The following is a 14,203-nucleotide window of genomic DNA, read 5'->3' on the forward strand; positions in this document are numbered from 1 at the left end:
ACTATGACCAAATCGGGGATAAATATATATGGCAGCTATATCTAAATCTGAACCGATTTTTTCCAAAACCAATAGCGATTGTCTCTGTCCCAAGAAACGGCCCTACGCCAAATTTGAGAACAATCGCATTTAAATTGCGAGCTGTACTTTGTGCACAAAATTACATATACAGACAGACAGACAGACAGACGGACATCGCTAAATCGACTCAGGATTTAATTCTAAGCCGATCGGTATACTAAAAGATGGGTCTGTGACCACTATTTCTTGGCGTTACATACAAATGCACAAACTTATTGTACCCTGTACCACAGTAGTGGTGAAGGGTATAAAAAGACCGATAAAATACGTATATAATTCAGTTTGACAAAAAATTTCTATAGAAATAAAATTTTGAAAAAATTTTTTATAGAAATTAAATGTTGACAAAATTTTCTAAGGCAATAAAATTTTGACAAAATTTTCTATAGAAATAAAATTTTGACAAAATTTTCTATAGAAATAAAATTTTCACAAAATTTTCTATAGAAATAAAATTTTGACAAAATTTTGTATAGTAATAGAATTTTGACAAAATTTTCTATAGTAATAAAATTTTGACAAAATATGGACCAATTTTGGCATGGCTATATACTAGCGCAATGTACCAAATTTCCCCACGTACCAAATTTCAACCGGATCGGATTTTTTTGTTCCTCCAAGAGCTCTGGAGGTCAAATCTGGGGATCGGTTTATATGGGCGATATATATAATTGTGGACCAATTCCTGCATGGTTGCTAGAAACCATATACTAACATCACGTAACAAATTTCAACCGAATCGGATGAGTTTAGCTCATCCATGAGGCTCCGGAGTTCAAATCTGGGGATCGGTTTATATGGGGGCTATATTTAATTATGGACCGATGTGGACCAATTTTTGCATGGTTGTTAACAAAATTCATCCGATCAACCGGATCGGATGAATTTTGCTCCTCCAAGAGGCTCCACAAGCCAAATCAGTTGTCCGATATGGCCCATTTGCAATACCATCCGACCTACATAAATAACAACTACTTGTGTCAAGTTTCAAGTCGATAGCTTCTTTCGTTCGGAAGTTAGCGTGATTTCAATAGACTGACGGACATGCTTAGATCGACTCAGAATTTCACCCCGACCCAGAATATATATACTTTATGGGGTCATCGTGCAATATTTCGATGTGTTACAAACGGTATGACAAAGTTAATATACCCCCATCCTATGGTGGAGGGGCAACTCCTTCACATAGAAACAGGTGTTCAAAGAAGACGCATCCGCAATATTTTTACAATGGAAAAATTAGAAGTGCGTTCTGTCATTAAATATTTACATAAAAAAAGTTTATCGGGACAAGAAATTCATAATGATATGGTGAATGTGTTAGGTGAAAGTGTTCCTTCATATGCAACAGTAAAAAATTGGGTTGCTGAATTTAAACGTGGTCGTCCAAGCATTGAAGATGAACCACGTAGTGGACGTCCAAAAACAGCAACAACAACAGAAATTGTAGCCAAAGTACATGATATGGTATTAAATGATCGACGAACAAAAGTGCGTGAAATTGCTAATATCATGGCCATCTCAAATGATCGAGTCCATTTAATTTTGCATCAAGAACTACAGATGAAAAAGCTTTCTGCAAGATGGGCGCCGCATTTGTTAACAGTCGATCAAAAACGCATAAGAATGAACATGATTTTAAGCGTCGTTTCATAACTGTTGATGAGACATGGATCCACCACTATACTCCAGAGACAAAATAACAATCCAAACAATGGACTGAAGCTGGAGGAAGTGCCCCAAAGAAGGCAAAAGCAATTCAATCGGCTGGTAAGGTTATGGCAACGGTTTTTTGGGACTTCAAAGGTATTTTATTGATTGACTATCTGCAAAAGGGTACAACAATAAATTCAGAGTACTATTGCAACCTTTTGGATCAATTAAATGTACAAATTCGAGAGAATCGTTCTGGCTTACAACACAAAAAAAATAAGTTTTCATCAAGACAACGCACCAGCGCACAAGAGTGTTTTAACAATGGCTAAAATCAACGAATTAAAGTACGAGTTGCTTGACCACCCACCTTATTCTCCTGATTTAGCACCCACTGACTTTTACTTGTTCCCAAATCTAAAAAAAAAATCCTTTTTGGCAAGCGTTTTACCTCAAATGAAGATGCAATTACAGTTGTAAACCACTATTTTGAAGACCTTGAGGAAAACTATTTTAATCAAGGGATAGAATTGCTAGAAAAGCGTTGGACTAAGTGTATTAAATTTTCAGGAGATTATATTGAAAAATATAAATATTTTTTGAAAAACTAACTATTCTCTTTCATTGATAGGCTAAGAAGTTTCCGAACCGCCCTCGTATCTTGTGAAACTGTGAACAAAATGTGTAAATAGTGAACTTACGCTTTATGATCAGCAAAAATTTATTATCGGGACATTGCAAGTAACATATCCTCTCATAAATAAACACCAGCCAAATGTGGACACCAGTAAATGTCCACTTCTGAGAGGTTTCACTGTACTAACATATTTTTTATTCAAATTACACTAAATAGATTATAGATTTTAACAAACACTCTATCTCATTTCTATTGTTTATACACATTTATCTATAAACTAACTTTTATCCCATAGTGCAATGTTTGCACTTCATCAGGTTAGACTAAATTGATTGCAAAAGGCTTTTATTGTTAGTAGCACATGGTTGAGTGCATTTTTTCGACATGACGCAAAACCGAAACTTTTCAACAACTTTATCCCCCCACCCCCATATCAACAAACCCCACACAATCCACCATGGAACCAATACGAAAGTTATAATACCAATATGAGAGGGAAGAACACAATTCCGGTTTCTAGTTTTTAATCAAGTCCTTCCAAATAGGAAAGTTGAGTGTACCCACTTGTGGCTATTTGAGTTTTGGTATTCTTGGTTTGTTATTTCGACTATTTTTGTTGTGAGTGAATGTGATTCTTTAGTCCGTTCAGGATTCATTGAAAACTTTTGCATTGTTTGAAAGTGGCAAACAAATTGTTCCCAAAAACTAATCTGATTGTATATGAAAGAAGAACTTTCCAAATCTTTTTTACCATGCTCCAGTATTAAATTATTTAATTCCGAAGCCCTTAACAAGGTCATCGTAAGAGGCCAATATCATGGTTAGAAAATGCATTCTTTGTTCTCATTGGCTGTGTAATGGCTGACTTATGATTGTCTAGTAGATTGTTTGCTAAGACAATCTAAATTAGATATGGAACGAGTAATGCATCCAGAATGATGATGAAGTTGAGTTCTGTCAAGGATAGCCCTGCCGAAAATATATAAATTGAATAATATTTCACTTCAAATGGAATCTTTCCCAAATAAAACGAGAACTTTTTTAAATCAAATGGTATCATATAGAACACATTTATATTCATCATCGACTCCGATTTCGTTATCTTTAAACTTTTATTTGATCTGTTAAAATCACTATTACACAGTATTTCCAACGCTTTTTTTGGAAATAATTATTTAACTTAGGAACGGATAAAGATATCAAAATATTTTTCTTATTGGGTCAACGGGTTGGCCTATAGGCGCTAAAAGTTCGTCACCTTGGGTGTATGAAATTTTGTTTTAGCTGCCAAATCCCCAAGTAGTATATGAGATCTTCTCATCCCAAAATCGCCAATTTTAAAGGATTTTTATACCCTCCACCATAGGATGGGGGGTATATTAACGTTGTCATTCCGTTTGTAACACATCAAAATATTGGTCTAAGACCCCATAAAATATATATGTTCTGGGTCGTGGTGCAATTCTGAGTCGATCTAGTGATGTCCGTCCGTCTGTTGAAATCACGCTAGCTTCCGAACGAAACAAGCTATTGTCTTGAAACTTGGCATAAGTAGTTGTTATTGATGTAGGTCAGATGGTATTTCAAATGGGCCATATCGGGCCCAGATTTGACTTGCCCACATGAGTGAAAAAAGTTCAATTAAATCCATAAATAAATAAATCCATTCCATATATGAATTCAATTCACGTAATTTATTTTATTCTGTAGTATAGTGGTACATAAATATAGGAAAATGTTAACTAATATTTAGAATGCAGTTTTCCTAATTTCTACGAAAATCACATCGTCCAAACAAATAAAAATGTCAAATGTAAAAATGTCCTAAAGTTGGGTTAGTTCACCTAACCTAACCTAACTTAAAGTTGTGTTCACTTTTTTCTCGGCGAACGTTTTAAGAACGGACTGACCCGAAGATTGCCCAAGAGATTTTATTTACCAATAAAGATCTTTTTTAATATTCCCCTCCTCCTTATAGAACACAAATAAATTTTGCCTTTTAGCCAAATACACATAAAATTCAAAAAGAAAATATCCTATTGTCAGCTTAGTTTCCTTCCTTCAAAGATTAAATGAATAATAATGGCCTTCCACGAAAGGTACGACTCTTTTCTATTTTATGACTATGAGATTGCGGCCACAGTTGGTCACCTCTTATTTATGTTTCAACACAACTAGTCCATCTCATTTTAACACATCCCTTGATGATTTTGGGAGGAAACAAAACCACAGGTATGCTAGTCAAAGCAAAATATTTTCTTCCACCATGTCGAGAAGGATACATCGCAATGACTTATAGATATATACTCTTCATGAGAAATGAATGTATAAATAAAACAAATAATAAATATTGCAAAATATATTGAGCTGGTATTTCTTTAATGGAAAGTAGACCGTATTTTACAAGTCCCCCGAACACATGAATATTTGATGTAATTTTCTACAAAAGTTCAGTTGGTACAGAAAACAAACAGGCATACTTTTCTGCCTGTCTCAAACTCCAAACAAATCTACCTAAGTTAGCACCAAATAAAATACAAACTTCAAACGGAGGAAACGAAAAAACTTGAGAAGTTCCAAAGTCATTTGAAAACAAAGGACTTTAACATGGTTGCAATACTTCAGAAGTTTTTTTTAACTAAAACAAAAAGAAACGAAACTGAAAGACGATTAAAGAAGCCCAATTTCTCTGAAATGTTGACCGTATCTAAATTCAAATAAAGAAATTCTATTTGAATATTTCTGTATGTTTGAGACTGGAGGGTAAAATATCTACAGGTAGAAAAATATAAAATATCTACAGGTAGTGTACTGACATTACATACCAAATTTTAACCAGACCGGATGAAATTTGTTCCTCTAAGAGTTTCAGGAAGTCACATCTGGGGATAGGTTTATATGGTAACTATACCTAAATATTGGCGATTTACCATCAGACATACTTCAATGACAGCTACTTGTGCCAAGTTTCATGGATAGGTTGTTTCTTTCGGAAGTTAGCGTGATTTCACAGATGGATGGACATTGCTAGATCGGCTCAGACTTTCGCCACAACCCAAAATATATATACTTTATGCGGTCCGAGACCAATATTTGGATATGTTACAAAATAAATGACAATATTGGTTGCTTACAAACTGTATAGTACGCGGTCCGATTCTCAGACTGGCCGAAAGGTAAAATTGGAAAAATTTAGAAATTTCTTTAATTTTTTGTACATTGTTTGTTTACAGAACAAATTGCTAAATATACTACGTGGAAGTGAGAATGATATGAAGGAAAATGCAACTAGCCAGAAAAGTGAATTTTTTTTTTGAGTCACTCTTTATTATTTTTTTCACATTCTTTAAATCAACGGTTATCACAAAAAGCCTATACTTGTAGTAGTAGTAGTACAATTACAGCGAAAACCAAATGGTATACGATGTTTGTTTTCGTTTTGGAGGAAAGAATAATTTTTTGTATGTAATCACAAATATGTATTTTAAATACGAAAGCTATTTACAACTTTTCACTGAAGTTTTCTTGTAAAAAAGTTTGTGTCCAAAGCCGACAACGGTTAACGTTAGAAAAACGGAAGAAAATGAACTATTTTTTTCACTTTTTTCGAAACATGACTCCTCCGAAAGTCGAACGTTGGGTAGCTATGTACTGAAGAATTGAAACAGCTAACTCACTACATTAAAAAAAGAATCAGTAAGGATTTTTGTATTGATTCCGAGCGAAATTTTTAGAAACCTAAATCTATTCTCGTACGAAAAAATTTCAGTTTAAAAATCCTAATTATAACAGATAGCGGCATACAAGCTCTCAACAAATAACATCTGAAGTTCGATCGTGATCTATATACCATAGCCCGTCTTCGAACTAAAACTGCCTGTAGAAAAAAAAAATTAATCTGTGCAAAATTTCGGATAACTTCATTATTGAATCCTATAGCGTAATTACCACATACAGTCGCACGGACATCATTAGGTCGCCTTAGAATTTTACCCAGATCAAGAATATATATACGCAAAGAAGGAATATGACCAAAACAAATATTTTCAAGAGTATAATATAATTTATGGATGAGAAACATTCACCCAGAGAAATGATTGGTTGGAATTCGATTACGACAACAGTTTGATAGTGGAGACCCACAATTTTTAATTGTGTGGAATAATTATTAGTTATTTCTCTTGTTTGATAGTTTATATAATCAATATAACGGTGGTGTGACCAAAAGTTGGTACACACGACCAAATATTGGTCGTTATTTATACATTGAAGTAACTAACCATTTCAATTTATTCCACCCTGTTGTGATAACTGATTTGTTTTGCCAATGTGTCACCAAACCCAACTGAAACTTCGCCTAGCCAATAAGTTGGTTGTGTTAACAAATTTTATAGTTATAAAGGAATTTGTTACTATGGATTACATAAATATGACAACAAATAATTTGTTGTTTGATTTCATTAATTATAAACTCTAAATTCTCAAAATTTCAATTCAATTCAAATTTTTCATGTCGAGTACCCAATATTAGAGAAAATTCTGGCCATAAAGACTTGCTGTGAATTAGGTATATATTCATTTTAATTCGGTAGCTGCATTCTTAATTGGTGAGTAACATAATCATCAAATGAAATTAATGCCACTCACTCACTTACGTTCTTCCCTACTAGAGATATTTTAACAAATGTGACGATTTCTGAGGATGGGAATGGTAAATATATAGATTGGCTACCTCGCCATCGAACTTAAAATCGATCAGAACTGAAGAAAGATTCTGGTGCAAAGACATAACAACACGTCAAGGTCCATGCGTGAGTCACGATCGGGTAATTGTGAGTGGAGCATCAGCAGCATCTGCATCATTTCCATTCAGTTTTTAATTATTAATTAATAATTTAATTAAATACAGACTAACATTAATTCACCAAATGGTTTCTTTAATTTCTCAAGCATTGGTTGTCCGAAAATAATAAACAGTTGTTTCAACAAACGAATAAAATCTTATTGGTTGGGATTACCAATTAGACTTATAATGTGCCCAAATTTTAGTTATCGAAACAATTTGAGATACTGTTGTGCAAGACAACAGTTGGTTGCTTTGACAAATTTTGTCAGTTATATTCTGGTAGTAGATGGGACCGAATAATTTGGTTGGCAAAAGAATTGGTTGGCACAACAAATTTGTTTTCTGTGTGTTGGCATCGTTCCCAGATTATAAACTTTCTTTTTGTTAAAATTTCATTAAATTTGTCCTTAATATTATGTAAATTGCGTATCCTAAAATTTTGGTCGCATAATCTTTCAAATTAGGTGAATATTTTTTTTCAGTAAAATACTCCCCATAACCCACCTTAATACTAAAGCCTCATGCCTGGATTGCCTATCAGTGAAGACTCTCTCATTCGAAATTTCTTTAATTTTTCAAGTTGTTGCAAATGCAATGAGCAACTTAGAGGACGTCCCCTAGAGATGTGATGTCTGATGTGTTTGTGACACGAATAAAAAGTCCTTTAAGGATATATAGATGAAAGAAAAAGAAAATCAACAACCAAATATATATCTCAAAAGGAGAAAAAAAAACCAAAAATTAAATTTTAATATGGAATGGGTCCGTTGCCACGTGTTACAAAACTTCATACCAACCAAATTGAACTGAACCGAAACCGGACAAACATATCTAATCGGATTTGTATTCTGTCCAAAGTTCTTTTTGTTCATTCACATCAAATGCCATGGAGAAAAGTTTAATTGTTTTCAGGGACACAGTAGCGACAACAACAAAGTACTTAAGAAAACTCCATCTACACATATTGGACGAGTTTTATTTGTTAACCTTTTTTAAAAAAAAAAGGCATTATTAATAAAGCTTTAGGCACGCACGTTCTCATTCTACCTTCATGCTTTAGGTATTGATTATTGTGAAAGACTTAAACTTCGCACAGAACATTTAAGCGATATTCTGCTTTTATTACCGCTATCATGTCTGTGAGAATTAAATTTATCAAAGATATTTAACCCTTTCACCACCGAATTAAACCTATTGTTAGAAACTTTAATTTTTTCTTGTTTTTTTTACTAACACCGTGCAATAAAACTATAATTTGGGCCACCTCAATTATATAAAAACATTTATGACTTTTTTTCGAAAATTAGGGGCTTGAAATATGAAGCAATATTTGGCCTATAATATCTGTCGAAGTGTGGGAAAAAATACAAAAAAGAATCTTCCGTAATAAAAACTATAGTTTTTGAATAAATGACCCTTTACTAGAGACGTACAGTAGAAAAAGGGTCTCAAAATTCCGTATTTTTCGCTGATTGTTAAAGAAGTCTATAAAAATGCAGTTTAGTGCCTACCAATATGGAAAATATTTATAGCGTATTCAGATAAAATAAATCGAAACTACACCCAGAGAAGGAATATAATAACCTCAAACATGTTCTTGGACTGGGAACTTGTAATATGTTTGTCGCAACCAGGGCTGTGGAGCCGAAGTCGGCGTCTGAAGATTTTGCTGGAGTCGGAGTCGTAAAAATTTTGCTCGACTCCGACTCCGGCTAAACCAAATTTTTTAAAACACTTCACATTTTTGTAACTAAGCAAGTTTTTACGCAAATTAGTTTCCATTGCGTTATTCATTCGATCAATGTACAGCATGATTGTAAATGAAAGTAAACTTCCAATTACGGCTATCTTTTTATGTTTCCTAGAATGTTAGACTAGCAGATGGGCTGGATTGATCCATTTGAATTCCCATATTAATTTTTATGAAAAATTTCGAACAATCGAAATTATTTTTTTAATTTTATTTTAAGGCCATATACGTATGTGGAATATTGACAGAAAATTTTTTCAAAGTTGTTTTTTATAGAAAATTTTGTCAAAATGTTATTTCTATCAAAAATTTTGTCAAAATTTTATTTCTATATCAAATTTTGTCAAAATTTTATTTCTATAAAACATTTATTCAAAATTTTATTACTATAGAAATATTTTTCTCATAGAAAATTTAGTAAAATTTTATTTCTATAGACAATTGAGTCAAAATTTTGTTTCTATAGAATATTTTGCAAAATTTTATTTCTATAGAAAATTTTGCAAAATTTTGTTTGTTACACAAAAATTTTTTCAAAATTTTATTTCTATTCATAATTTTATTTTTATAAAAATTTAAGTCCAAATTTTATTTCTATAGAATTTTTATATTAATAGATTTTTTTATTAGAAAATTTGGTCAAAATTTTATTTCTATAGAAAATTTAGTCAAAATTTTGTTTCTGTAGAATATTTTGCAGAATTTTATTTACTACACAAAAAATTTTCTAAAATTGTATTTTTATTGATAATTTTTTCAAAATTTTATTTCTATAAGAAAAAATTGTCAAATTTCATTTCTATAGCAACTTTTCTCAATTTTTTTTCTTACTGATGCTCACTGATACTCACTGCTATAAAAAATGTAATCAAAATTTTATTACTATAGAAATATTTTTTTCTATATAAAATTTAGTCAAAATTTTATTTCTATAGAAAATTTTGTCAAAATTTTGTTTCTATAGAATAATTTGCAAAATTTTATTTCTATAGAAAATTTTGCAAAATGTTGTTTGCTACACAATTTTTTTTTAATTGTATTTCTATTGATAATTTTTTCAAACTTTTATTTCTACAAAAAATTTTGCAAAATTTTATTTCTATACAAATTTAATTGAAAATTTTATTTCTATATATTTGGCCAAAATTTGATTTCTATAGAAAAATTTTGCCAAAATTTTATTTCTATAGAAAATTTAGTCAAAATTTTGTTTCTGTAGAAAATTTTGCAAAATTACCCCCACAATAGAACTACAAATTAGTGGTATTAAAATGAGATTTAGTTATATTACCCGGAGTCGACTCCGGAGTCGGAGTCTGAGTCGAGCTGATGGAAAATGCTGGAGTCGGAGTCCAGCAAAATTGACTCCACAGCCTTGGTCGCAACCATGTTATTTTCTCGAAAATTATGTATATGATTTCGGCAACCATTTATATTTATCCGAGAAAATAACATTTGTGCGACAAAAATGTTCCATGGTCTCCGTCTAAAAATAACATTTTTCTCTTGGAATATGTCTGAGGTGATCATATTCCTTCTCTTCGTGTATGTGGGAAGTTAGAGTTTGGTGTCATTTTCGATGTCTGCACAGGGCATCGGTACTCAAAGGGTAAAAAAACCCAGCGACAAATGCCTCGCCAAAAAAGTAGCGAAAATAATTTTTTGGCTCCGGAAATTTTGCAAAATTAACACAGAAGCCATGAATTTTACATGGGATAGTCATAGGATGGATGCGCACCAATTCATCTCCAGTTGCACTGAATTCATCTCCAATTCATCTCCAGTTGCACTGAACGTTTGACCTCAAATACTTTCAAAAATGCACAATTTTTCTAGAAGGGATTGAGAATTTTCTTGGACATAATCTTAAGTTAGGTTAGTGGCAGCCCGATATTTCAGGCTCACTTAGACTATTCAGTCTAAGTCTATTCAACCGTCGAACGGAACGGACGTGTTTTTCAATAGCGGATCAACTCATCGTAATAGGTACCTACTACGAATTTCAAGTGTGGTGGGATATTAAGCCACCATGCAGCGAAATTCCAAGTCATCCACTGGGTTGCTAACTTCAGGGCCCAGTGGACGGGTATCGACTGGAGTTATAAATCTGGGCAATGACCAAGAGTTAGGCCCAATTAGTCGACCTGTAGACGGGTCGACAGGTGGCGACACTCTGACAAGTCGAACTTTTTCTAAGGTAACGACATCAAAAGGAGGTAATCCCTCACGAAAGAGATTCAAGGAACGCAGAAATGCTTTGTTTATCCTAAAGAAGTTAGGATCAGTCGACCCAAGCACGCTGTCGGCTAAACAAAGCGATTCCTTAAAATGGGCTCAAGGAATTCTTGAGACTGGAAAAAGGGAACGATCGCCGGATGAGCTGCCATCCTCCAAAAGGGATCAAAGATCGTTTGCCTCAGTTGCTAAAGATAGCCTTGTGATGGCTATCATTAATAAAGGAGCATTGGACGGTATGGTTCCAAAGCAAAAATGGGGGGAAATTGAGAATGCTCTGTCTGTCGTCTACTCACAGGTGCTGGAAAAGTTTCCCGGCCCAGATCCTCGACACCAAGAGGCTGGTTGGTATCAAGGACGATTTAAGCTAGTCGCATTTGAGGACCAGAGGTCTATAGAATGTTTTAAAGCTGCTCTGATACTAATTGGTGAAGTTTGGGAAGGAGCTGCTCTAGAGTTAGTCGAGAAGAAAGACATACCGGCTAGACCTAGAGCACATGCCTGGATACCTGCAAACCCTTCTGACCCTGAATCTATTTTAAATAGACTGAAACGATGCAATCCAGATCTTCCAACAGCTGATTGGAAGGTTGGCCGTTTGGATGAAGTGGATGGACCAAGACGGCATGCAGTGTTTATATTGAACACTCAGTCTTTGCCACATCTGGCAAAGTCCCAGGGCCGTGTATGTTATGGCTTTCATTATATCCAAATGAAGGTGTATAAAAACGATCAGCTAAAGGATTCAGAAATGGACAAGCCTCTGTCTGAATCAGAAGTAAGCGGATCCTCTTGCGAAGTCGAGGGAGATACCAAAGTTGAAGACATGGATAGATACCGTATGCGTGAGGAGGCTTCTATTGCCTCAGAACTCACCAAAGTCGAACCTATGGTTATTGCGAGAGTCACCGATATCTCTGAAGAGGACATTCTTGATGACTCGATTGAAGCGGCTGATGTGACGGTTGTTGAAAATCTCGATGGTCCTACGGATCCTCCAGATAAATCTTCATCATTGTAAGGCTGCATGTGCTGCCTTAAAAGTTCTCCTGATGAAAGGGGACATAGACATAGTTCTTATTCAAGAACCATATGTTTATAGAAACAAAATATGTGAATTAAGTACTCCGGGGTTCAAACTATTGCAGTATACTGGTAATGATGTAATTCGAGCCTGTATAATTGCTACAAACGAGCTTAAATTGTTTCTGCTTCCTTCAATGTGCAACGCAGACACTGTCGTTGCCAATTTAGAAATAGCCAAATGCAAATATTGGGTATCTTCGGTCTATATGGGAGATGCCTCCATGTGCCGTTAAGACCTTAGTTGAGGAGTCACTGAAAACAAAGACGAAACTCATAATGGGATGCGATGCGAATGCGCATCATAGTATATGGGGAAGTAGTGATACTAATGCAAGGGGAGAGTCGCTAATAGAGTTTATTTTGCGTACTAATCTGGTAGTTTGCAACAAGGGAGATGCCCCAACCTTTGTCACTAAAAACAGGCAAGAGGTTTTGGACATCACCTTGGCCTCGCAAGAACTGAATGAAATGATATCTGAGTGGCATGTTTTAAGTGAACACAGCTTCTCAGATCATCGCTACATCAGTTTCAAATTTGATGTTCATATCACCAAGACCATATTTTCGCCAAATGTTAGGAAAGCTGACTGGAATAGGTATAGGGAATCGTTCAATATGATGATACCGGAAATAACAGAGACAAATATGAGAAATGTGCAAGATATCGAACACGCAGTGGAGCGGATTACTAAGGCCTTCAACATCTCACTGAAAGCTGCATGCCCTAGAGGAAAGCCAAGGGGGAAACATCGACCACCATGGTGGTCTACGGAATTAAGTAATATGAGGAAATCCTGCAGGAAGCTCTTTAACAAGGCAAAGTCCACCAGAGCCCCTGAGGACTGGGACGCTTACAAGAGGAATCTGAGAGGATACAAGCGAGAATTGAGAAAGGCTCAGCATAACTCTTGGAATGACTACTGCAGCAGTATTAAGAATACGTCCGAGGCTTCCAGACTACGGAAGGTTCTAGCATCCACCAACACCGCTCCAGGTTTCATTAAAACATCGGAGGGAAATTGGACAACGTCCAGTGAGGAGACGCTGGAGGTACTATTGGACACACATTTTCCTGGAAATCAGACGGTTGAACCATGTACTGGCGGTGCCACAGTTGCTCAGCGGTCGTTTCCTGTCGAGGAAATTGTATCGGAAACTAGAATAAGATGGGCGCTAAATAGCTTTGGACCATTCAAATCCCCCGGACCTGATGGAATTACTCCGGCGGAGTTACAAGCTGTAACTGACAAAATTATCCCCTGGTTGTCAGTGATATATAAAGGATGTATCAACTTATCATATATCCCAGGAAAGTGGAGGGAAACAAAAGTCGTTTTCATACCTAAAGCGGGAAAAGCCTCTCACTCGAGGGCGAAGGATTTCCGACCAATCAGCTTATCCTCATTCCTACTTAAGACTCTGGAGAGGATGATAGATATTTATCTTAGAACTAGCATCGATTCAAGGTTGTTCTCGAAAGGACAGCATGCATACTCGAAGGGCAGGTCTACTGAGACCGCACTACATGAACTAGTCAACTTTATTGAAAGCTCACTATCTGTCAAAGAATACACAATCGTGGCGTTTCTAGACATCGAAGGGGCGTTCAATAATGTCCATCCGAGCTCGATATTAAATGGACTGACAACTCTGAATGTTGATCCATGTATACTCAGGCTGTTAGACGAACTGCTAATGAAGAGACGTATTTCAGCCACACTAGGACAAGCAAACATACAAAGGTATGTGAACAGAGGCACTCCCCAAGGAGGAGTTCTATCACCTCTTCTTTGGAATGTTGCTATAAATAGCCTTCTGGTTACTCTAGAAAAAGAAAGGATAAAAGTGGTGGCATACGCAGATGATGTGGCTCTGGCAGTCAGGGAAAATACCCATCCACAATCAGAGATATTAT

At 35.1% G+C, this 14,203-nt stretch overlaps 2 protein-coding genes across 2 annotated transcripts in view; both read right to left on the minus strand.

The window, feature by feature from the left end:
* Positions 1-14,203, minus strand: part of LOC142241797 (serine/threonine-protein kinase 32A) — a 227,198-nt gene that overhangs the window by 199,100 nt on the left and 13,895 nt on the right. The gene's annotated exons all lie outside the window — the stretch shown is intronic.
* Positions 8,049-14,203, minus strand: part of LOC142231422 (uncharacterized) — a 32,785-nt gene continuing 26,630 nt past the window's right edge. The window contains exon 3 of the mRNA XM_075302032.1: positions 8,049-8,172. Coding sequence (XP_075158147.1) covers positions 8,049-8,172 — 124 coding nt within the window. The remainder of the gene's footprint in view (positions 8,173-14,203) is intronic.

This window comes from Haematobia irritans, chromosome 1 (assembly GCF_050003625.1).
Source record: "Haematobia irritans isolate KBUSLIRL chromosome 1, ASM5000362v1, whole genome shotgun sequence".
NCBI lineage: Eukaryota > Metazoa > Arthropoda > Insecta > Diptera > Muscidae > Haematobia > Haematobia irritans.